Below are 26100 nucleotides of genomic sequence, written 5' to 3'. Positions count from 1 at the left end.
CACTAACTTCAGGTGATGATGGTGATGATGAAACACAGCCGCGGGGAAGGGTCCACGAGCCCTGGAAACTGAGAGCCGGCCACGAACGCCCGAGGCGTGCGGGCCCAGGGGCGGCGGTGCGGCGGCGGCGGCGGCGGCGGCGGCGGCGGCGGGGCCGCGAGCACCTCCCGCAGGTCCCGGCCGGGACGCGGGGCCGGGTCACCTGACTCGCGGAATTTGGGGCCGCGCGGGGTGGGAGGGGAGGGGAGAAGCGAGCACCTCCCTTCCCGCTCCCGCGGGATCCAGGTCGGCGGGGGCCGGCGCCGGGCGGCCACGTGGTGGTGCTGCCGCTGCCCCCGCCCCGCCCCGCCCGCCCAGCCCCGGAGCCGCGGCGCCCACTGACCCCCGCAGCGGGGGGAGGAGGAGGGACCGAGGCGCAGGAAGCCGAGCAGGAAGCGAGCCCGGCGGCCGCGTTTTCCTGGGGAAGCGGCGGACCGAGTGGCGCAGCCGGCGGGGCCCGGGAGCCTCCGCCTCGATGGGGTAGGTACGCGGCGCCGAGAGTCGGGAGGCTCCCCGGAGCGGGGTCCCGGCTCGCCGCCCCGCCTCTGTGTCTGGGGCTCGGGCGAGGGACGGCGCGCCGGGCGGAGCGGCTTCGCGGGGTGGCAGCGAGGGTCCCGCCACCACTCCCTTGTCTGCCGCCGGCCGCCAACTGTCCGCGGAGGGAGAGGAGGATGTGGGGATCCGAGGAAGAGGGAAGACCGGGCCAAGTTGGGAGCGGGCTTGTCTCCTGCCGGCCCCCGGCGCTCCAGGCCGGCAGCGGCGGCGGAGCGAGCGCGGGCGGGAATGAATGGCCAGCCCGGCGGGGCGTCCTGGGGGGCGCGGAGTCAGCCCCCTGTCCTACCTGCCCGGCCCGCCCCGCGTCGCCCCACCCGGCTCCTAGCTTCTGGGCTCGAGCCGCCTGCGCGCACAACTTGGAGGAGCCGCGGAGGGAGGCGCAAGCGGGAGACTCCGAATGGCTCCGGCGACGAGGGTCTGCTATTGTTCCTTTTCTGACTCTAGGGAGGCCTTCGGCGGGCCCAGGGGTGCAGGCCTGCTAGTGCTCCTCGCTCTACGTGTCCTTTTCCCCGCCGCAGCTTCGAGGAGGGCGGGGAGGCGGGATGCTGGAGTTCGGGCAGACTCGGGGCAGCTGGGACTTCGGGAGAGGGGCGCCCGCCCGCCATCTGCCCCAACTCTGCCCAGGTGGGTACCCTCTCCAACCCACCTTCTCTTCGCTGCCTGCTTGGGCAGGTTTGTGGCCGTGCTTTAGTTTCTGCAGTTTTTAGGGTTCATCTGCTGCCCCCTGGTACACGCTCTCCTTTGCGTTTGGACCTCACACTCCCCTTTTGTGGAGGGGGCGCTCAGAGCCCAGGGAGGCAGCAGACTGGACAGATGGAGACCAGTGTGAAATGGAGGAGTTACAAGTGACCTTCCAGCGGCTGGGGCCTGGGCTATAGGTCCAGGCTTGCGCTGTTCCAAGGAACCCAGGTCAGCGCAACTTTATTTCCAGCGGTCAGGGCATATCTGGCGCTCAAGGCTGCGCACCACGCCCAGCAGCTTCCCGTGGCCTCAGGCGCACAGGTGATTGGGACGGGTCTCCGTTTTCCTTCTGGGAGAGGAGAATACCAAGCTGGCTGGGGTGGGGAAACGTTGCCAGTTCCCTGGAGAATGTGATCTCAAAACTGTAAGGGCCTGACAGGGGGAGGAGCTGGTTTGTCCATCAGTCGGACTCAGCAGAAGCTCATCTTAGAGAGGAGAGCCTCACCTTGTGGTTTGAACGAAGTTGGAGAAGAGCTGGTGTCTCGCAGGGAGGCTGGATTTTGATTGCTCTGGCCCCCACCTGTTCACAGGTGTGGCTGGGAGTTTTATTACTGATGGGTGTAATCTGATCATCTTTTCTTAATGATGCCTAAGCGGTGTCATTTTTTCCCCTTGGGCTTTTGTAAGAGCGTAGACTTTAATGTGAGGAAGTTTATCCAGTTCTTATGATTTTTAACCTAGTGCTTGCATAACATGGATTGGGAGAGGTGGTCCTGTGCTGGGGTATCCGGGTTTTTCCGTCTCCATTCACTGAGATGCTTCATTAATTTTTTTTTATTGCGATTTTATACCTTTATTTGATGGTATCGTTTTTCTGGACAACCACATATGGATGCGGAATGGAACATTCCTTCTTCCTTTGGCCTAGACAGCTTTGTGGAGCCTGGTGTCAGTGTGCATATCTGGAGTTCCCATGTCCTCCATGGCAAAGTTCCAGGTCTCTTTGAGTGCCCAAGGGGCACACCTCTTGAAACCCACTCCGTGGATGCACTCGTGAATGTTGATGCTGTATTCTTTGGTCACCACCTCGCTGATGGCAGAATGGTCCTTCTTACCACTCTTCTTTGAGGGAGCCATTCTGCCAGGCCCTGGTTGGAAAGGCTTCATTAATTTATTGTAGCATTTACATGCCTTAGACTTGTTTTATGGCTCTTTGGGGGGGGGGGCTGGTGGTGGTGGTTGTAACCCTATTGTGAAAAATCATATTACTGTTTGTGAAATTGAATAGAATGAATGGATGCTGGGCCATGGAGACTCAGTGGGGAATGATAGGAGTGTCCCTGACATTGAAGTGCCGTCTCCAAGCCGCCACTTCCCAAAGCCTCTTTGAGGCAGGTGTGCCTAGCACTACCCACATTTTAAAGGTGAAGAAACTGAGATGAGGAGGTCAAGGAAACTTGGCTTGCAGTTAATGGAATGTGATGGAGGAAATTTGTCTCTCTTCCTTTTTCCTTTCAGAATAAAAAGTATGAAATATTTCACATATACATAATAGATACTACTTGTGTTTAAAAGTTGCTAATTTAAAAAAAGTTGCTAATATCTCCATAGTTACTTCATATGTCCCCCAATAAAAGTAAACTGCAACTGAAGTGTTTTATCCATCCCTCCTCTTCCTCCATCCCCAGGTGACCACTAAAGGGATGTTAGTGTAGTTTCCGAACGTCTTTCGGTACTTCGGTATGTTATCTATCCATAAGCACTATCGGTGAGCTTGTGTATTTAGTATTCTACATAAAAGGCGTAATTCTAAAAAAAAAAAAAGGCATAATGCTATATATATACTGCTTGCATTTTTAAATTTGTCACTATGTTTTGAGGCATATGTAGCTCTTATTTACTTTAGCGGCTACAGAGAATGCCAGTGTATGAATAAATCATAGTATACTAATTCCTTTGCCAAGAGAAAATTAGAATGTTTCCAATTTTTCACTGTTACACTTTTTCTGCTAAGGGCAGTTGAGACCGTTGATCTGTGTTCCCTTTTTTAAAAAACATTAATTTATTTAATTTTTATTTTTTAAGGATAACAATGCTTAGTACAAGCATCGGAGACCTGTTTGTTATACAGCAGTCCCATTCATTGCTGGGAGATGGGGTCTAGGTCATGCTGCATTTATTGTTTCATTCCTCAACAAAAATTTAGGGTGTACATAGGGTCTCTCTTGCTTACCTGTTGCATGAAAAAAGTGAATTTGATCCTTTTTTTTTTTTTTTAGCTCTAAGATTGTTGGATTATTTTGTTTTGTTTTTACAATTTATATTTTCATAAGAAAAGTGCCCTTTAACGATAAAGGTGAAGCATGAGGCAAACTGTGGTGCTGAGTTTGGGATACTTGTTCCAAAGTTTTTTTCTCTGGCGTCACTAACAGCGTAACCTTGGCTCACCCACTCCACCTTCTCTTCCTCATTTCCTCAAGCTTGGTGAGATTAAGTAGTTAGAGCAGGAACATGCCTTTGTAAATTCTTACTCAAAGAGTTTATGAAAATGTGTTGACATTTTGCCTGGAATTGTAACCCCTTAATCTGGAAGCAATTTAAGGCATTTAAACACTTCCGCTTCCTCGTTAGTCCTTCAAGTTGCCAGGCACATTCCTGCCTCAGCTCTTGGATTTGCTGTCCTACTGTCTGGACCACTCTTCCCCTAGATCATCTCTGTGGCTCTGTCCCTCAGTCCCCCCCCCCCCCCCCCCCGCCCAGGCTTTACTCAGGTGTCTGTCCCGTCAGCTACCCCTTCCAGCACGCCCTGCCCCTCTTCTGTTTTTTTCCTCCATGGCACTTAACACCATCTAGCTCGGCATATATTTTGATATTAGTCTCCTTAGTAGAATAGAAGCTCAGCGAAGACAGGAATTTTGTCTCTTGTTGGCTGCTGTATTCCTAGTGCCTAGAACAATGTTGACAAACAGGAGGTACTCAAATGTATGAATGAACGAATATAATGCTCTTTGTGTGTCTTTCTACTTAGAATTTCTTTTAGTACATTTTGGATATCCTCGATGGGGCTGGTGGTTCCACAGCTGTAACTGAGTCCCCCAAGAGGTCGTATTTACAGGTTCCATCAGGATAAGAAACATAACATCTTATAAAGAAATCACTCCTTATCCTGCAAAGTGCTTGTCTATTTTTTTCTGCCAACACTTGCCTCAACCTGAATTCAGAAGATACCATATATAGCACGATGCCTAGAAGCACAGCCATCTTTCCTTTTCTCGATAACTTAGCTTTCCAACATTTTAAATGTGGAAGACTGTGTCTCCATTCCACACAGCATCTGCACAGATAGCCCTGCAGTGGTCTCAAGTAACGCCAACCACACTGAATTTCAAAGATTAGAAAGTGTATTTCTCTGAATTGTTTGCAGAGGGTATGCTCATCATGGTGAGGCTTTTTTTGGGGGTGGGAAGATGACCTTAATCTGAAGATCCAGAAGCAACCAGTATATAGTAGGGTCCCTAGAAATACTTTAAAAATGGTCACATCATAAAATCCTTAACTAATCTTACTAAAAACATTCGCTGTTCTAGTGTCATGTGTTATTTTGCTAGAAGCCAACTGAATTTTCTCTACTTTGCATGATGAATATAGGAGTTGACAAAACAAACCTAAATATATCAAAGGCCTCTTGAGTATATTTTAAGTGGGTGATAGGGAAAAGGAGTCTAGGTTTCTTTTCCCTAGTAACTATATGGGTATATGATACTGATGGTACCCTTAAAAAAAAAAATCACTAGTGTATAAAAGTACAACCATTGCATCCTTTGTAATAAAATTATATTGAAAGAAATCAGCTTATTATGGACCCAGAGGGTTAAACTTCAAGCTGAAAACTGTAAGCATACAATTATTTATTATCAAGATGCTACATGATTTAGAAATTTCTTCTTTTTGGTTTATCCCTACCCTTGAGCTGAAAAGTGCAGGTGGTTTAATGAAAGAGAAGGATTGTTAATCAACAGTCAATTTCTCAACTCCAGCCATCTACAGTGAACAAAAAACTAGTCTTCGGCATCAGACTCGTTGATGGGTATGAGTAAATTTAGTTTTTTTTTTTTTTTTTTTTTTTTAAGATTTATATGAGAGAGAGCATCCCCTTGTGAGTGCACAGGGGCAGAGGGAGAGAGAAACCCAAGCAGGCTCCACACCAAAGGCAGGGCCCAGGTGGGGCTGGATCTCAAGCCCTTGAGATCAGAATCTGAGCAGAAACCGAGTCCACCCTTTAGTCAGTATTTTATTTTATTTTATTTTTAAGATTTTATTCATTTGACAGAGAGAGACACAGCGAGAGAGGGAACACAAGCAGGGGGAGTGGGGGAGGGAAAAGCAGGCTTCCTGCTGAACAGGGAGCCCATTGCAGGGCTCGATCCCAGGACCCTGGGATCACGACCTGAGCCGAAGGCAGACGCTTAACCGACTGAGCCACCCAGGCGCCCCTTTAGTCAGTATTTTAATAAGTAACTTTACAGACTTAACTATGTGTTTCAAAACAAATTCTTCTATTTGAATGAAGGAAGTCTGCCTCATTCTTCAATTTTGTGTTCCATGTGCCCAGTAGAGTATCTGTCCCACAGGAGGTGATTAATGTTTATTGAATTACACACACGGGTCATAAAGCCTCCCATGGAGGTCTTCAGATATTTAGCTGTCCTAGTTTAGAATTTAATGATCCAAAGGCAAAGGAGTGGAGGTAGCTAGCAGCAAAATGCAGGTTGAAGTTCAGAAGATGCAGGTCTCCTCTTTCCCCAGGTAAAGACATTTCACATCTCTAAGCCTTGGTTCTTTCCCCTGTATTTGAGAAACATGTCCACCCTTCGGATAAGTCTGCACATTGTGTTTTGACTGCTTCTCCAGCAGGTTATGTGTGCTGGGTCACCTGGTCTAACCGGACCTGCTGTCTAGTTCAGTTTCTTCTGTAGTAAATGCTGTTCATTGGGTATGCCGTGTCTTGCTATATAAATACCATGACCATTGGTCACCCCTGGAGAAGGGGAAACCTTCGGAGTTCCTCATGATTTGCTCATCTCTCCTTCTAATGGTCAGAATCTGATGGTGAGAAAAGTTGCTTGTAGCCCAAGAAGTTTACTTGTACAGTGGGAGAAAACATACTTTTTCTTTTTTTCCTTAAATTGTCATTTAGTGAACACCAAAGTTCCTTACCAAGTAACCTAACATAAGCAGTTCATTCTCTACTGTATCAATTTCCCTCACAAACATTTACTTTTTTATACTGCGACTCAACTTTTCTTATCCCTATTAGGTATTGTGATTGGCAAGGAGCAAAATCAGGCTTCTCTTTGCTTTTTTCTTTTATGGTTTCTAGATGAATTCAGTTTAATCCAGAATGTTTTATTTTTTGTAAAGTGCCAAATGACAAAAAACCAGCCACAGCAACAATCTACTAGACTCTGTTCACTACATCTGTCCAGTTCTTTTTGCTGGCTGCAGCAGTAGAAACTCAGCCAGGAAAAGAAACTCTGGCAGAGCTCACTGGTGAGGAATACAAGGCTGAGCAGCTTCCTTTCGCTCTAGGGCAGCACAGACTAAAGTGTTTTCCTCCAAGAGGAGTCCATTTTGCAAACCAGGGAAGGCCGTTTAGCAGTGATTTCTAAATGTTTTTGAATCAAAGGTGGACACTTGGAAATCTGATACAGGTTTTGGACCGTTTTTCCTTGGGGAGAAATTTGCTCATATACAGGGATGCTATACATTCCTAATCTTTGTCAGTTTCAAGAGCATAGAACTCCCTGCGTTAAGCCCATTTATGAACCTCTTCGGACTCCCCAGGTTAAAAGCCCAAGATCTATTGAAAGGACCTAGAAAATTATATCGGATTTATGCTGTTTACCTTTAATAGCCACCTCGTAAGGATCAGCAGTACAATTACAAGGGGTCTGTTTTCTATCATGTGCCACTATCTCCAGATCTGATAACCTGTCCTGCATGGGTGAAAAGAATTTTACCCTCAGTTGGAAAACCAGTCACTGGTTCCTGTGCCAACCAGTTGACATACCAATGACCATTTTTAGGAACTGTTTCTACTGGAGGCAATAGAATGCTGTTGAGAAGTCATGAGTGGATGGGTAGTATGACGATTTCACAGAGACCTGATGAATTCTAAGGATGGGTCTTGAGTTTCTCACCCCCAGGGACAAGCTATTTCTTGGTCTAGGGTTGGGCCTCCACTGTCTTCTGCTTTCCTTTTGTTTTCCTTGGCTGTTGTAGGGGGGAATGGAGATGTCCCTGGGCCCCACGTAACAATACTCTTAAGCTCACGGAATAAATCTTTAGTCCGTCCAGTAGAGGAAATATTCCCAACACGCTCTGTTCTGCTCACCTTGGCCTCCCAGCTTCATGGGGCTGTCTCTGGGAAACCTGAGGAAGACAGGGCCACGTTTCCTAGTTGGGGAGCTGACCCTCAGCTGGAAGCCTGCTCTTCCAGAGAAAATTCTCCTGTGGGAGGTAGCAGACGCTGGAAGGAGGTACTGCCATTGTTAGCCATGCACAGGGAGCTCCTTCTGTCACTGTTCACCTAAGGTGACCTCCTCAATCTCTTCAGTCAAAAATTGGGCCCGAAGGGATATGTACCTGCCTGTAACAGGGCAAGTGATGCGAGCACTCCAAGTCCGTTTAACTGTATCGAGCGCCTCCTCTGCACTGCACTGTGCTCCTGGGTCATCTGCTTCCGGAGGTCCAGGCCGGTCTTACTCGTCGTCACATTTCCTGTGAGCAATCCCTGTTGATGGAAACAGCATTAGAAGATCCAAAAGTGAATGGTGATCCTTGCCTTCATGGAGCTTACAGTTTTAACCAGGTTAACACATTCGCATTCCACTATAGTATAAGGCAGACTGTTAGTGGTGGGGGAACTCCTTTTACAGCTGGATTGAGGCCTAGGGAAGTGAAATGACCCCTTAGAAAGTAACCCAGTAGGAGGCAGAGCCAGATAAACCTACATTCTGGCTGCTCATAGCACAGGGCTTCTAAAGGTCCTTTTCTGTCTTTCTCCGATGTAGACCGTGACCTTGGAAGTCCTATATGTAGCTAATTCCGCTTGATGTCCACGAAGAAGACTGGTATAGACTTGGACAAGCTGGGTTGGAGACCAGTGGGGAATCCCAGATCAGGCAGATGGCATTGAGCAGGGACATGAAGGTCAGAAGGGACCAGAACCCTGTCCCTTAGCATATTGCTGAGCAAGAATCACATGAACAAATATTTGTCGAGCTTTGTCAGTGAGTTAATGTCTGTCTGAGCTGAGTCTCTTAATTGGATGAGACTGCTCATGTAATTTGACCATCTCCTATGAAAGTTGACATGTTGGTGATTGATCATTTTTCAAAAATGAAAGAGCACTAACTTGCCATGGATGATCATGACCTGTAGTCATTTGACTGCTTAGAGAGGTCTCTTCCCAGCCACCCAGAGGATGTGGGAACTTGTGAGCCAAAGGCTCATGGACAATGGCTTGCCCCCCCCCCTTTTTTTCTCCTAAAAAGGCAGCCAAATTTAAAATACAAACTGGGGCCCCGCTGCATACACATGCTGGGGCCCTGAGGTCCTCACACAGGGCTGGGTGGTGGCGAGTAGCCTCCCATTCTCTCCAATCGAATCTTATTTCAGGCCTACCCAGTCCCCATTCATCATGGGAGCAAGTTGCTTTGAATGCTCTCAGAACCTTCTTGGATATATGTTTTTGTAAACTTAGATTCTAGGCAGGGGCGAGAAGCTATATCCTTTCTCTCTCCTGATTAAAAAGTTTCACATTTCTTTCCTGTGAGCTTTTTTTAAATTTGGAAAGAAAGTATTTAAAATATAGGCAGAGAAACTATAACCAATCTCTGTATACCATTCAGGATTTCCTAGGAGACCTTTTAAAGGAAAAACTCATTTCTGCGACTAACATTATATATAGCTCCATTCAGCAATCTTGACCACATCCTCCCTAATTAGATTCTTTCTGTGCTGTGCCACTTTATCCCATGTTTGGTGTGCCATTTGTTTACCTTTTCTGTCCTTTTCCTCCAGAGCCTCGGGAAGCCAGAAAGAGAGATCTCCTTAAAATGACTCCTATCCCCCGCCTGACTCCTGGCCAATCTGTTGACAGCTGTGTTACTGTTTGTGTCTTGTTTGGCGACAAGCTTGCTTTCTTCCTCTTCTTTAAACAACCCCTGATTATTTTAAGTGCATACCCCTTGGAACAAAGCGCATTTGATTCTCATTACATGGCAAGTGGGTGTTTATATCCAAGGTGGCACAGGGAAAGAGAGTGAGCGGCTCAGCCTATCCTGGCCATATCTGCTTCAGGCTTAGGTGGCAGCCTGCTGGCCGCCTGCGTGCTCCTGGCTCGTGGCTCTCAGGACAAATAGCACCTGCGCTGCCTGCCTCCTTCCTGTCTGGCTGGCTGATGGGTTTTAGGATTCCACTTTTATTATAATATTGGTGCAATATTTCATTTTTTATAGGTTGGCAAGAGCTGTTCTACAGGATACTAGAATAATTTCTTAAGGAGCAGAAATGACCTAATCCCAGGGAAGCATCTACGTATCTAGAAGCTCTGCTTTTCCAGATCATTGCCAAAACAGGGAAACCTCCACCCAAATCTGTAGTTCACCAGCTCAGCAGAGTATAATAATAGCTACTTCGCTGGTCTGTAATCATTTTTACATTTTGCCTGTTACTGACTTGGTAACTTTAGCAAAGCTGTATGGAAAAGGATTTTTTTTTTTTTTGACTGGTGAGTTCCTTAAAGGTACTTGGCACACGAAGGCTCTGCAAGTGAAAAGGACAAAGAAGTAAAAATGCTACCCTCCCCTGGAATGAGGCAGGGGTGAGTGAGTGAGGGCAAACAGCGGGAGAATGCCTTTTTCAAGGCGGTCCATTCAGACTTCTTAGAAGGAGCTTTATGTGTGCCAGCAGCAGATCGGAGAACTGTCCCATCTTTAAAGGCAACTACATTTTTTTAAATAGTAGAAAGGTGGTCTGTTGGCCAGACTTTTTTTTTTTATTTGTTATTATTACAAGTATTGCATTTAATATGCAGCCCAGTGTCCCGTTTTGGGCTCGGAAGCGGAATTGAAATCCAGCCTCCATTTATAAATTGTGCCCACTTTAGCCAAATAAACTTTCTGGGCTGCAGTTTCCTGATCTGGAAACTGGCAATAATGACCACAGCATCTAATTCCGAAGCGGTAGAAGCATTAAATGAGAAAAGACCCATTTATAATGAAATGGTAAAAAAAAAAAAAAAAAAAAAAAAAATTGCGAAGTAAAAGAAAATTTTGTAAAGTCCTCATTTAAGTAAATGGGAGTTCTTGTGGCTGTTGCTATGCTCGCTAATGTTACCACGTTCCTTATCAGCCTGCCTTTAAAGAAGTGCTGAGAGACTGGCCAGTGTGATTATAACTGCCCTTGTAACCCGTAGCAAGAAAGAGGGATTTGCCTGGTCCATCACGGCAACACATCTGCCTGGCATCTTCTGTTTCATTTACGATGTTTCCCTGTATCCTCACTCCTTCATCTAGTTCTTCTATTATTACATCACCAGGTAATGTGGACAAGGTGAAGATATGTCTCCTTTTGTAGTGGCCAGTCTTATTCCCAATTGCATTAACAAGTTCCTCAGTCTCTCCAGACAACTTGTCTGGTGTCAGTCCTAATCCAGGCACAGAGCAATAAAATTGTGGTTCCAATGAAGACGGTGGCCCTCAGAATGAAGTGATGAGTGAGCTAAATCCCCTTGGTGAATGCTCTGGAAAGTCGTCCAGCTGTCGCTAGAGAAAAACCTAGACCTCTTTTCTGAACCATATGGAGCAGGGTACTAGTCGAGTTTGCCAGAAGTCCGTTAGTCTTGAGTGACATGAAATTGTTGGCTCGTCTTTCCTCCTTCTGCATGTGGCAGAGTGACTCTTTTTTTTTAAATCACAACTTTATTATGAACTTGGATTATTTACTAGATCTGAGTTGTAGGGTTTTATGATATTAAGTGAACATTAAGTGTGACATGGTAACATACTCATTTTCTGCCTGCCTTGTTTGTAGTAACACCAACGTGCTGTTATTGCTAAATGCATGCTGTCCTCACAGTCTTTGAAGGGAAAACCTAAGTCCTCACTGCCTAATAGAAATATGAGCAAGCCACAGAGGTTATCTTCGGTTTTCTCATAGCAAAAGAAACAAATGAAATTAGTTGTAATGAAATATTTAATTTTACCTAGTGTATCCAGAATATTAGCAACATGTATTCAGTGTAAAACTTCTTAATGATATAGTTGACATTCTTTTTTCAGAGTCAGTCTTTGAAATCTGTTGTGTGTTCCCCACTGCATGAGTGCACACCAGTTTGCACTAGTCACATTTCAGATGCTCAGTAGCCACATGTATTGGAGGGCACTGGTCTAAACAATATGTCATTTTGTGGATCCTGTGACCCTCGCACCACCTGACACTGGGAATGCCCTCAGGAAACACATTGAAGCTTCCCTGTGTCTTTACCCAGTTAGCTTTTAACATTTCTTTAGAGAAATAGAATAGCTTTATCAAAAACTGATTACACGTGATATTAATGGACATTTGTGTTTTGGGTTGACAAAGCTGTATCTCTGCTTTTGTGCAAGTGCATTGATCTACATAGACCTTTTTTTTCCCCCCTCTCGTGGGCGGGATTATGTATGAGCCACATTTCCACATCCCCTGTGTACTTGGCCCATAGTTGTTATTCAAAGCATATGAGCAAATAAGGCAGTATAGGTTTCTTATTTTTCTCCTTGAATTGCAAGTTCTTGCATAGTCATGATATTTTCACTCTGTAAACCTTCCTAGCATCGTGTACAAGGTATGTGGGTTTGTGGATGCGAGGGGCATGGGGAGAACATGTTTAATCTTTGATACAGTTAATGGAAGCAGTCCCATCTTTCCTGCTAATGCTGTTTGCTTCTTATCCCTAAACACAGAAAGTGGTTGGAAATTGAAAGAGAAAAGGTCCAGGGTATCGCATTCAGTTAATAGGAGTTTGTCTTCACTAGGCAGGTGGTGCTCGGGGCCCCCTGTGGCACAGACATGGAGCAGGCTGGGGCTGCTGATGGAAAAGATTGGAAAGGCTTTTCCATGTGCCCTGTCAGAGGCCCTAGTGTGGCAGCTCCAGGCTGGCACAGCCCCGGGGGGAGGGCGCCTTGGTCAAGCTACTGTGTTCGACTTCGCTTGCAGGTGTCTTGTTTAGAATAAATTAGGGTGAGTGACAGCATGTTCGCATGTCATATCTTCAGTATTCAAGGATTAGCTGCCTGGAGGATTATCCTTGGGCCTTGAGGCCTCCTGGTCCAGCTGAGCCCTAGCCCTGCACCCCTTACCCCAGGGCAGCTTCCCCATTGTCTGCTCCTCTCCCCTTGTTCCCCCCTATCCTGAAGGTTTTCTTCATCCTTAGCCTCAGCTTGGTGAGCGGCTTCCTTGTCTCCCTCCCAGTTCCCCCTCAGTTCTGTGGAGCTGAGTCCCCTGGGGAGCAGAGGAGGTAAGGAAGGTCCACCTGGTTGACAGGGTGGGGTCCCTCTTGGACTTTACTGTTACAGTGGCTTTTTATTTCATGAGGGGTTTAAAATAGTTTAATGCTACGCATTCGCAGGTCATGGTGATTCTTTGTTGGCTGGTTCCTGAAGGAGAGTCAAGGAGCAGTGCATGCTCTCAGAATGGAAATAGCCCAGAAGACCCACACTGGGCTGGCTGCAGAGGTCTTCTGGGGGTGACTGCAATGGTACAGGTGAAGAGTGGAGGGAGTGCGTGGGGTGGGGGTGGGCCAGGGCCTGCTGCCTGAGGCAGAACAGACCAGAAAGCAGCTGAGTACCAAATGAATGATAAAAGTGCCCTTCCTCTACCTGAAGAAAAGTGCTCTTCCTTACAGAGGGGTTCCGGGGGGGACATTGTAGGTCATCTGTTGTGTTCAGCCCAATTAGACTCCAAAGAGTGTATTTCACTTCTGTAGGTCCCTGAAGAGAATTTAGCTCCTGACTTCAGAAATGAGCTGATCAGACAGAAGTGCAGGTCCCCACGGGGCTGTTGAAGTTCTAGGCCTAAAAGGGCATCTGGGATGACAGCCTGAGCAAGATCCAGGAGGTGAGAAGGATTTGTCAGTAGTCTTGGATGGCAAGTGACAGACACCCAGCTTGGGCTAGAAGGAGAGGGTCTTGTTCATGGGACCCCAGATCCTGTGCCAGAAGGGGGTGGCCCCTGTAAGACCTCACGGATCCCTGGAATCAGGGGCCTCCTTGGTTCCTTTTCTCCAGCCAGTTCTGTGCACAGGGTTGAGGTGGCTGCCAGGCTCACGCTTCCCAGTTTCTCCACCAGGGAGGAAGGTCTTTCTCTCTCTCTCTCCCCTCCTTCTCTCCCTCCCCTTTCCCCTTCATCTTCCCTCCTCCTGAAAATCCCAGGGGGAGTCTCTCACTAGTCTTGCTGAAGACACATTCCCATCCCTCAGGGAACAGCTATGGCCAGAATATAGCCTGGTTGGAGGGTCGGTGTTTCTAAAGGAAGTGGGGCGCAGTTATCTGAAGAAGGCTGGGCACTGAGGATTGTAGGTCCACTGCAGCGTGCAAGGTAACACCATTATGTCGAAGGAAATGAAGAGCCCTGCCTTCAAGTGAGCAGGCATCCCTCTCTGTTGGACCGGAGATGAGAAACATGTTAATTTGTACAAAAGGTGTTTTTTTATGAAAGCACGGGAACGGACCCGTGGGCAGAAAAAGCTGACAAACCATGGGTATAGAAATTCATCAGGCCAGACAGAGCCATTGTGATCACTACAATGACATTTTCAACATTCCAGAATGTGGAGAGTCCGAGTCATCCCCATTTTGAAACCAAGTCAAAGAACCAATGAAACAGACGGTAAGCCAATGTTTGACAAGCAAGTCTTTCTAGAGTAAAAACACTAAGTATAACCGTAAGTGGAACCTACCCTCTCAATTCCTCTAAGGACATTTTTCACTATTTAAGTTTATAGATGGCCTGCCTTTTCTCTTTTTGTATTTGACGTCTTAAAAGACCGCTTTGTTGAGGCGTGTGTATATTTCATAAAACTGACCAATTTTGGTCCACAGTTTAATACTTTTTGGAAATGTATAGTTGTACAGTCATTACCACAATCCAGTTTAAAACCACTTTCCTCCCCCCAAAGAGATCCCTCATGTCCATCTGCAGTCTCTGTTACCACTTCCAGACCTAGACAATCACTAATCTCCTTTGTCTCTATAAAGTTGCCTTTTTTAGACACATCCTACAAATGGAATCTTACAACATGTGATCTTTTATGTCTGACCTTCACTTAGCACAACGCTTTTGAGTTTCATCCGTGTTGCAACGTGTACTGATGTTTCATTCCTTTTTAGTACTGGATAGTATTCCATCATGTTGGAAGGCCACATTTTGTTTACCTAGCTGATGGCTATTTCAGGAGTTCCCACTTTTTTGCAAGTATGAATACTGCTGTTATCAACATTTGTGTACAACTCTTTGGACATAGGATTTCATTTCTCTTGGCGAGATCAAGTGGGAGTGGAATTGCGGGCTTGTGTGGTGAGTTTATATTTAACTTCGTAAGAAACTGCCAAACTGCTTTCCACAGTGACTTTTTGCTTTCCGTGTTTTATATTTTCGCCAGTACTGTTTGAGGATTGGACCTGTATTTTTAAACTTGATCGATTCTTTTGGGTTTCGAGATGAGTGAAGCCCAAGGAGTGGACTGGGAGGAGGAAGCCAAGGTACATACGGGCATATGTGCCTTACCACTTGGGGTTGATTATTAGCTAAGTGCAGGGCAGCTTTTTCTCTGGAAAGATGAACACAGTGGTATGTTTAGATGGCGCTGTTGACATTAACATCAAAGATTTAGGAACGTAGAAAAGGAAGGCCATGTTAGAGATCTAAAAATAATCTCAGCATGAGGGATAATCCCATGGAGTTTCTTTGTCCTCGAATGATTTTTGTATTCCAGAAGTAGTTTGTCTTGATTAATCTGGTGCTTTTTAAATTGGATGGATTTGGGGCGTATGAGGTAACTTTGGGACTTTTCTTGGGTAGGCTTACTGGAGCATGTCAGTAGGAGATTTGACAAACCAGATAATCATGTTGCCAGAGTCCTGGCCAATTGTGCATCAGTGCTGCTGGCCCTGACTGATCGATGCACCTAGATCGGTTCTGGTTGATGGCAGGTTTTATTTTTAATAAGAGTGATGTATTTGTGTCTCAAGAGAAAGGTCATCCTCTGGATAAAGGCAAGTTGTGACTATATTGAGGGAGATTAATGCTCTCAAGAGAGTTTTACCACATGATTATTATGATACAATATCTGAATGACATTTACAGTTCAAAAAGAATGTGGTCATTTTCATGGGGAAAAAGTGAGATATTAGAGTATTTTAGAAAGGATTCAGTGCCAAAATGAAACTGTTGCTTATGCCTTTTTCCCCCCTAAACTTTTTCTTTTCTTATCTTCTGGGTAATCTTTTAACAAGCCTGAACCTTAGTTCATAAAAGAGATGGCCTATATAAAAGCACCCAGCCCATAATTAATGCCCGGTAGAATTTGCTTGTTTACGCATTCATTTATTTATTGATATGTATCTGGTTTGCTGAATAAATATAAATAAGATGTAATCTTATAAATGAATAAATAAGATGTAATCATAAAGCAACTTTCTTTAATATCCCACTCTAAATTTTATTCATTAAAGTTAATATTGTCCCTTGCCTTTGGATGAAATCTAGGACTTCAATTAAAAAAAATTCTGCAATTTCAACTGTTAAATACCCCCCTTTTTTAATTGAGGTATAATTGACCTACATCATGATATTAGTTTCAGGTGTGTGGTGTAATATTTGTATACATTGCAAAATGGTCCCCACTCTAAGTCTAGTTTGCATGTGTCACCACCCATGGTTACAAGATGTTTTTTCTTGTGATGAGAACTTTTAAGATCTACTTTCTTAGCGACTTTCAAATACACAGTACGGTGTTATTAACTAGAGCCACCATGCTGTACCTTCCATCCCCACCACTTCTTTTATAACTGGAAGTTTGAGCCCAGTTTGACCTCTTGATCCCCTTCGTCCACATCACCCACCCTTCACCCCTGCTCAGTACTCTTAATTTGGAACTTAGAATGCCCAGTTTATCAAATAAGAAAAAGTTCAAATATGTTTTCAGAGAAGATCCCTCTCTCCTCACTTTGTCCTGGCATCTTGCTGTCAGGCCTTGTGTAAAACCAGGGCTGGAGTGGGCGTGGTGGTGGGGGAGATCCTTCCCAAGCTCCACACACTCTGACCCTTTCTGTTACCAGTTTTGAGCTAAATCCTTTGAAAATCTGCCTCTGGTACTGGCTGCTTACTTTGGAATGAAGTATCTTTTAAATCTTTTGTGTTTCCAATTTAGCACTTAGTGCCCATTCATTCATTCATTCACCGTTTGCTTGTTCAGCCATAGTGAACTTTGAGTGTTGGCTATGGAGAGGCTTGCCGAGGTTCGAGTTGAAGGGTTGGACAGATTTAGGATGGACTTTTTCCTTATTGAGCGGCTCTTTGACTGGAAGTGGTAGAATCTCCTGCTAAGGAACACAATAGGCATGTTGATTTGGGAGAATCCTTGGCCTGCCCCTTAGTGCTCTCTTATCAGGCTGGTGAAATCTCTATCCTGAGAACTTGCCCCAGGGGTTCTATCTGATGGTCCTTGTTCTCTGCTGACTGTCACATTCCATTATTCAAAATGGGTGGTTCTTTGGGCTAAGCTCAGCGAGTGGCTGGGGAGGGGCTGCATGAGGAGTATAGCCCAAAGAAGGCAGGTAGGATGGTTTAAAAAGGGGCAACCTGATAAGATTTTACTGACCAAATGAGGTTGTTTTTTCTTTTATTTTCTTTTCTTTTTTTAACTTAGTATTTTCGTGTGTACGTGGTGAAATCTAATTATATTGCCTTCACTCAGATCCCAGTGCATTTGGAACCAGTGAGGGCTTTGCTGAGGTTAAAGGTGAGGTCTAATGGCTATTCCGACGCCTAACCCATATCTTTGTTCTACACATTCATTCATGAATCATTTATTGATTGTATGCTGACGGTGTATAAGCAAAATGAAAATCCTACCCTGAAAATCCTCCATCCCGAAGTAAGTAAGCAGCCTGAGATGCGTATTTTCAAATTTGCTGAAAACTGATAATGGAACTCTTGAACCCTCACTCACGTCCAGGTTGTAAAAAGGTCAGTGTGTGTGGAGATTGGGGGAAGATCTTTCTTTGGAAGGAACCATACAATGATTTCCACCATATCTACTCAACCCCCTGAGAGAAGCTTGTAGGACTGTTTAAAGAGATTGGACCAGTATCTGGCCTTTGCAAATCTAAGATAGACATGCCCCATCTGTGGGAAAGCTTAGACAAGATGCCCTTTCTTCATCAGCTTGCCCAAATCCTGAGTTTCCTTTAAGGCCATGTTATGAAGACTTCCCTGTTTGAAGACTTCTCTGATTTTTTTCCCAGCCCTCAAACACTTCCACTCTTTGAATTCCTGCAGTGTTTGACACCTAATCATTAGATGTCATACCCTTGACAGATGTCAGTTATGAATCCTCCTCAGTGTCTGCTGAGAGTTCTCCTAACCTAAATGTGTGTCTAAAATTCTGTTTTATCGAGATAAGCACGTATCTGCTGTGGATGAAATCAGGTGAGGGGGAAACGGTACTTATTGGCGTCTGGTTCCCATCTGATGTTCTTTATTCCAGAAGCCATGACATAGTCATAGGCACAGGCAGGGACTTCAAGCAGCTTCTGACCTGGGGAGCAGTTTGGGGGGCATGGGGTGCTGTGTTGTCAGGGGCAACTCATTGGGAAAGTTGACCTGGAGAGAGCTGTTACAGAATGTATTTGTTTTGCCAGATGGAGACAATTGAGTGTTTATACAGCTTTTGGTTAAAATTCCATCTTTGTTGCAGAGAGATTATTGTCTGAGGAAACGAATACTTGAGGGAGAACAGGTAGGTGCCGGCGAGGAGAGCAGCATTTTAATTTTAGTTCCTTACATTTGTTCAAGGTCTTGTTCAGTGTTTTGGATTTTAAGCCTGATTTTTCTCAAAAAGCCAAACCAAGCCAAACCCTGAAGCCTGTCTTGGAGGCTTAGTGTTGCTCTACTGGGGTAGAAGCGTTCCACATTCCATGATGGGAGGAGTCACTAGGCAGAGGACACTGTTTTTTATTCTGCTCCTCTCATTGCTGCGGTGATTGGGAGGGACTGATAGTAAACCACTGCTCTTGCATCCTGTGGTCTGGTGTCCTAGATGTGAATGTGTTCTTGTGATGCAGGAAGATGGACATGTGTGCACAGCTGCCGTTTGCCTTAGTGAGTTAATATTGCTCCTAGTGGCCACGGGGAGCCAGCTAGTTGCTCTCCTAGAATTTCCAGTGTGGAGGGCTCCCTTCCCCCCTCCCCCCACCCCCCACTGCTGCATACCCCAGTGTTGTGAAAGATGCAAGATAATGATCTATCCTACCTACTTGTACAGTGTCTCTAGTGAAAGTGTCAATTATAGGTCTAATATCACTGAGTCTAGAACAGTTTTTCCCCAATCGAGTTGAGCATCCAAATCACCCGAGGAGTTTTTTGTTTTGTTTTGTTTTGTTTTTTTAAATTACAGATTTCCGAGCCCCACTTCTGATTACGGAATCAGAATACCTGTCTGCTCCAAGAGGACTCTCCTAGGCTGACAGAATTGGCAACATCGCCTCATGAAGTCATCCTTGGGTTCTACGTGGGGGTGGGAGTGGATGGGAGTACGCGTAACTTGAAGATAGAGGAACTTTTTTCTAACCACTTCAGTTGGGTGGGTTGTGGTAGGGAAATAGCTAAAGAAAATCTAGGAGCAACCACATTTTAGTGTTAAGGGCATTGCTTGCTAACCTTTGTTCCTTTGAAGTTTTTTTTCAGTTTGGTCCAGAGATTTCTAACCTGGAATTTTCCTAACTGGAAGGATTAGAGAAGGTAGTGGAGATCATGTATATATGCATATGTGTGTGTGTGTTGAAATATAGCGCTTTGTTGAAATGTAACTCATTCTTTTCGGTTTACCCACTTGAAGTGTACGTTTGAATAGTTTTGATATGTTCAAGTTGTGGGGCCATCGTGATGATAGATTTAGATTTCCTCTCCCCAAAGGAAACCCCGTATTTGTTATAAGTTATTTTTAATACGCAGAGAAGTCTAACATTCATAATAAAGCTATACAGGCTAATAACAAGGTTTTTTGATTCAGGCTAGAATTATAGCAGATAGAGGTTAGCTCCTTCTTAGCTTTGATTGAGAGTTACATTATTTATTTATTTATTTATTTATTTATTTTTAAAGATTTTATTTATTTATTTGACAGAGAGAGACACAGCGAAAGAGGGAACACAAGCAGAGGGAGTGGGACAGGGAGAAGCAGGCTCCCACAGAGCAGGGAGCCCGATGTGGGACTCGATCCTAGGACCCTGGGATCATGACCTGAGCCGAAGGCAGGCGCTTAACGACTGAGCCACTCAGGCGCCCCGAGAGTTACATTATTTTTAAAGGGAAAATGGATTAATAAGCTTGTTTTTTGGACATGGCCTTTCAGTGAGATGGCAACAAGGACCTGCATCTCTGCACTGTTGTGTCCTCACTGTTTGACTTGATGTCACATGATGACTGGTGACCAGCAATGGAAGCCGTGTTTCAGTGACTTATGTCTTTTTTTTTTTTTTAAGATTTTATTTATTTTAGAGAGAGAGAGCACACGAGCAGGGGGAGGGGCAGAGGGAGAGAATCTTCAAGCAGACTCCCTGCTGAGCATGGAGCCCAATATGGGGCTTGATCTCACGACCCTGAGATCATGAGCTGACCTGAAATCAAGAGTTGGATGTGTAACTGAGCCACCTAGGCGCCCCCAGTGACGACTTCTGGATCCAGCAGGCAAATATTAGTAAATTAATATTCCTGCTCAGTGGGTAGATGTGCTTTACTCTTGAAATGGGAGTCCTTACAACTTTTCCCATATATGTGTAACCCTTCCCCCTCTTTCTGGATGATCCAGTTTAGGCTGGTGCACAGCTAATTCACCTTCACTGCAGCTCTTTTGAACTAAGTCGTCTTAAGTGGCTTGTCCAAGGACTGCTGTCCGTGTAGCCTAGATTTACTGATAGATGTCACTTGTCCTCAAGATAGGCTGTAGCCCAATCTGGGCTTTGGAAGTTTAGATTTGGGAATTGGAGCTGTGAGATTCCAGCAGACCCAAAGAAGGCAAGTCCCTGATTTACCTGTGGGTCATCTTGGGGAAGAGAAGATGCTGGAGCCCACAGAGCCCAGCATCATGTCAGGGGCAGCTTGCTCCCCATTCGGCATGACTTCCAGGTGTTAGATCCTTCTGTGAATATCAGGAAAACAGTGACCTACTACTAATTTTAATTACCTCCCAGCTGTAGTTCTTGTTTCTAAAACTACTACTCTGTAGGTTTCCAGAACCTCTTTACCCTTGACCCCTGTCTCTGTCATCTGGGAGTTGTACCCATGGACCACCCAGCTATCACACCCAGACCCGTGACTCCAGGAAGACCTTCATTTCACAGCTAATATCTGCCCCTGGGAATTTTTGGAATTAAGTGCTTTATCTACTTAATCTTCAAATAAGAGGTTGCATGTTCTCACTGCCATAATTAAAAAAAAAAAAAAAAAGACAAAACCAAAGACAAGCACACAAGAAGCACAACACCCACAAAAACCCCCATGATCGCGAATAAACTTCTTACCCACTATTGCCTAAGCCGTTGTGTTCTACAACGGAAGGGATGCTGTGGGTGGTTCCCTCTTCGTGGGCTACACGGTTGGTGGACTATGAAAGCCTTGGCTTCTCTTTTCTCCCTTTCCTGTTACATGGATTGGGCTGCTTTCCTTGGTTGTTGGCACTTCACCTGAAGGTGGAAGGAATTGAATTCAAAGGCTGGCTGTCATTTTCATGGAGAACCGGGAACCAGTGGCAGTTTGGGATTATGATTATCATTATTTCTACTTGGATTCATCAAAAGGTGGTTTGCTTTGACATGAAAAAGGGCTCTTTTTTTTTTTTAAGATTTTTATTTATTTATTTGAGACAGAGAGAACGAGAGAGAGAGAGAGAGAGCGCACATGAGAGGGGGGAGGGTCAGAGGCAGAAGCAGGCTCCCCACCGAGCAGGAAGCCCGATGCTGGACTCGATCCTGGGACTCCAGGATCATGACCTGAGCCGAAGGCGGTCGCTTAACCAACTGAGCCACCCAGGCGCCCGAAAAAGGGCTCTTGAATAGTCCAGCACGACTTTGACAGTTGGATTCCCCGCCTCATCTACCTCACTTCAAGATTCTCAAGCCTCAGTGTGCGAAAGATCCAGCCACGGAGACGCTCCTGTTTCCTGTGGAAACAACGGATATGGGCTAGGATTTTGCATTTAGCAAGCTGTCCCCAGGTCCTTCTGATTCAGATTAATAACTAGCAGCCAATGGTGAGAAGCTGTCCAGGAGTTTGCACTTCACTGTTCAGGTACCAGCCCAGCCTGTGGTTAAGTACTTGGCAATTAACAAGGTCTAATTATAGCATGTGTGGTTTCCAAGGTAACACGGTCACTCCTGCCCAGACTGGGAAGATTGAAAAGGACCCCAGTGAGGCTGCAGTAATGGTGTGGCCTCTAGATTAATGTCATCGAAGTGCTGGGTTTTTGCGCCATTTATCCCAAGCCCTGTTTAATGACAACAGCAAAAATGAAAGTAAACGTTAGAATAGAAGCCAGAAAGTCGCTGGATGACTTCTGGAGCCAGGGATGAGGACATGAGGAGGGATGAGGATAGCCATTTAGTTGCTTATATTTTTCCCCCTTTATCGTTTAGTCCAGAATAAGGTGGTGGAGGAACGGGGGATGACCTTGAAAGGCTTTTGAAAACTACTGGCCAGCTATGGTAAACATTGGAGTGCTATTCCTTAGTGTTCAAATGGATCGTACTGTTAAAGTTCATCTGTTCTCACTTTGTCAGGTGAGGATCGAAGTGACATTTATTGAGTGCTTACTGTGTGCTGGGAACTTGCACCTAGATTTTCTTGCCCTTTTGACCCAAATGCAAAGGTTCCACACTCTGTGATTTTCCAGTTTTTAAGGGTGGAAAAGTTAGAGTGTGTATCATATTTTAGCACAGGATTCTGATTTTTGGTTTTAGTTTTGAACCTGTAGGGCAATGGGAAAAGCAGTCAACTGAGGGCAGGTTTTCTAACCTCTTTGAGTGAGGTTCCACTGCACCTCCGGAACATGAGGGACTTAGCCTGGATCAACAGTCTTAAACTTTGAAGGGTGACAACCCCTTGCAGAATGGTGAGAACTAGGAACTATCTTCCCTGAAAAAAAGTACATATGTATTTTTTTTTTAAATTACACTCACTCTCCAGGGGACCAGAGACCTCCTCAGGGAGGTGATTTCTTAAGACTTTGCCAGCTTCAGCTCGGAATTGCTGAGTCCCATGAGGACCTTGGAGGTGGGGGAAGGGACCTTTTTTCATTGTTTAGAATGGCTTCCTGCAGATGAGGTATTTGAAGAGGGAGGTTTTTGTTGTTCCTGGCATTTTTTACTAACTGCCCTGTGCGTGCATTTAGGAGGGAAAAAAAAAGAAACCATGCTGAGAAAAATAAATAGGGAATGAATGGCATCTGGAATATGAACTGTTTTCCTTATCATTCTTTACTATTGTGGCCCTTCAAAAGGAGGCGGATGGTATAATTATAACATGAATAGCATGTATAGGAATCCATGCCCCATACAGATACTCTCTTTTGCACCATAAAACTTGTTCTACTTTTAACATTTGGGAAGTTGGGATAAAATGTAAAGTTTTGGTTAACATGAGAGTGTCAGAAGGTTCTAGGGACTATATCATGAGTGGAAATAACATGTTCTTTACCACTTCTTAGCTTCTAATTCCGAACACCTTCCTAACTCAACCCCAATGGCCCATGGCCAAAGAGTTGTAATCTCATCAGGAGGAAATATCTGTAGCGTTTATTTGGAAACCTAAATATTTAATTTTTTGTTTTCCATTCTCTGCTTAGGTGTTGAAAAATCTCTAGAGCTTTGGAAAGCTGAATGGACTAAACATGAAGAGCTTGAAAGCCAAGTTCAGGAAGAGTGACGTAAGTACGCCGTGACTCACCGTCTGTCCGCTCCACTCTCCCTCTCCTGGGGCAGTAGGACAGCTCTCCCCTCCCACCGTGATAAGGCACTGGGTTAATCAACTACAGGAACCAGAAGCACTCTGAGCCTCAGCTCTGGGTGGCTTTTGTGAATGGCGTGCTCTAGGTTCTTTGCTGTTCGTGTGAATAGCTTTTGAAAATGACTTCTTTAGTCCTGGGTCTGTGCCTTGTAGAGAAAGAAAGCGTCAAATCAAACATCTTAAAGAAAAGAATCGGTAAAAACCTAAGCATTTCTTCAGTCCCCTGAATCTGATTCAGAAGGTCATTTTTGGAGGAAGCTAGTCTCATGAGAGTAGTTAAGGAATTACGTATTAGCTTGGGTCATCTTTGGCTTTAGGAAACTTTTTGTTTTTTAACTCTCTGTTAAGGCTTTTGTGGTAAAACAGTATCTCTTGCTGCCTGCACCTTGACTCCCCCTGAATTCCTGGGGTTCTTACTCATTTGTTATCCATCATACAAGATTTTGGATTGGAGGAACCAGTTATGATGTCGGAATTATGAAACAAAGTCTGCCAGAGGAGAAACTGGAGAAAAATAGCATAGCAGGATTATCCACGTGGTATCTAAAAACAGGGTCACCTCCTAAACCCTGCTGGGACTCTAGTCGTGGACTAGCTGCACTCCAGATGTTTTGGGCAGAATTGCTGAATGGGAGAAATTCATGGCAGGGTATCCGATGGAAGCCCAGATATGCCAGCCCTCATCCAGAGCTTGCTTGGCTCTCCTTTAACATGAGGTAATTAAAGGTGAACCTGGATTTTATTGTTTTGCCATGAATTAAATGACAGGTTGACACACCCCGTTTTTAAAATAAGTGGAGGCTGCGTCTTTGCCGTATGGCGCACACCTCCTTTTGGCTGAAGCTTCTCTTTTGAGGCTGCATCATGACATGTGACGTACTGCCCTGATAAGGCCCAGACTAGTCGAGATGCTTGTGGGGTGGTTGCAACTTTTTGTCTCGCTTAGAGGTTAGAGCTAGAAAGGGATATTAGGAAAAAGCTGGGTTTTCACCTTCTCATTCTTGAGGTAAGTTAAGTGGAACTCAGAAAATGTGAAGTGACTTGGCCAGCCGCGTCCAGTTTGCCTTTGGCCACTGCGAGCCCTGGTCATCTGACTTCCTTAGCCCCTTGTCCCAGCTGCTCCCCTGAGAAACCCCCTTCAGCCTCCCCATCTGCTGGCCCTATGAGACCCGAGCCGGCAGATCGCCTGTGCCTTTCAGTGAAGAACGAAAAGTCAAGGGGATGGAGAGCGGATATGGGTTTGTACGCCACGTGACCAGGTTAACAAATGTCTTTTCCATTCAAAGGGAATTTGGGTAGCTTCCATTTATTCAAGCTGAGATTATTTTAGCAAAATTTAATCAGTCTAGAGTTCCGGGATATATGAACAGGGGCAGGGGGGAAATGACAGACACATAAACTTTTGGTTTAAAAAATTAAAAACTGGCAGCAGGAGGGAGGGTGTGGCTGGAATCTAGGTTTTTAAATAAAAATGGAACTATTTCCATGATTTAAAAAAACCCAATAACACTATTAAAAGCTGCGGGGATTTGGCAGCAGGAAGACTGTGCTTTCGGAAGTTGGTGCTAAGAGTAGAAATGTTAGAGGAGCAGCTTGGGTGCCTGGAGCAAAGGATATTGTTATCACAGGGCCAGACAGTATCAAATGTCTTTTGATATTTGATCAAAATATCAAATTTTGGGTCTGTTTCAGTTTGTTCGTCACCCATGTGATAATAACTAACCATGAGGAAGGATTTACTCTACATCAGGTACTATGTAAAACTCATCATGTGAAATTCATTGAATGTTACCAGAAAACTTACGTGGTAGGTATTACCATTAGACCCATTTTACAGATGGAGAAACGGAGACCTAGGGAGGTATGGTAACTTGTCTGGGTTCTCAGAGCTCTACTTTGTATCATCCATTTTTCTGCTGTGACAGCCCAATTCCAGAGCACAGGTCTCCTAAAAGAAAATTTGGTTGGAGATTGGACTCTGGAAACCGTTGAATCCAGGCAGGAGCTTGGAAGAGTGACTTTGGATCTAGGTTGGTGACCTTGGACAAGTCTCTGACCTTCCTGACCCTCAGTTTCCTCACCTGAGAAGTGAAGAAAATCATATGAACCTTACGAAGTTGTCATGGAGGTTAAATGTGCTGATGTATGTAAAACACAGCTTACTGGGCGCCTGGGTGGCTTAGTCGTTAAGCGTCTGCCTTTGGCTCGGGTCATTATCCCAGGGTTCTGGGATCGAGTCCCAGATCATCGGGCTCCCTGCTAGGCAGGAAGCCTGCTTCTCCCTTTCCCATTCCCCCTGCTTGTGTTCCCTCTCTCACTCGCTCTCTCTGTCAAATAAATAAAATCTTACAAAAATAAAACACACAGCTTAGGGCCTGGCATTCAGGAGATGCTTGGTAAATATTGATTCCTTTCTCTTAATCCAAAACCCCTGATAAAAAATAGGGTTTGAAAAGTGTCTATGGTCTGGAAGGCAAAATAATCTGGTAACGGTTGCTG

General features: G+C 45.2%; 1 protein-coding gene across 7 annotated transcripts in view; it reads left to right on the top strand.

Annotated features, from left to right (window-relative positions):
* Positions 1–382: 382 nt before the first annotated feature.
* RAI14 (retinoic acid induced 14) overlaps positions 383–26100 on the top strand; it is a 139719-nt gene continuing 114001 nt past the window's right edge. For 5 of the 7 annotated variants that reach the window (XM_045862576.3, XM_045862600.3, XM_045862592.3 and 2 more), the window contains exons 1-2: positions 383–519; positions 23441–23521. In XM_045862576.3, coding sequence (XP_045718532.2) covers positions 23486–23521 — 36 coding nt within the window. In that variant the 5' untranslated portion in view covers positions 383–519; positions 23441–23485. Of the gene's footprint in view, positions 520–22221; positions 22377–23440; positions 23522–26100 lie in introns of those variants that run through there. The other 2 variants (XM_054504518.2, XM_064596803.1) reach the window with 2 other exon arrangements.

The sequence above is a fragment of the Mirounga angustirostris genome, unplaced genomic scaffold (genome assembly GCF_029215605.1).
Source record: "Mirounga angustirostris isolate CCGP_5_RB_7025 unplaced genomic scaffold, mMirAng1.0.hap1 SCAF_7, whole genome shotgun sequence".
Taxonomy (NCBI): domain Eukaryota; kingdom Metazoa; phylum Chordata; class Mammalia; order Carnivora; family Phocidae; genus Mirounga; species Mirounga angustirostris.
The sequence above is the reverse complement of the archived record's forward strand: the minus strand, read 5'-3'. Positions and strand labels throughout refer to the sequence as shown.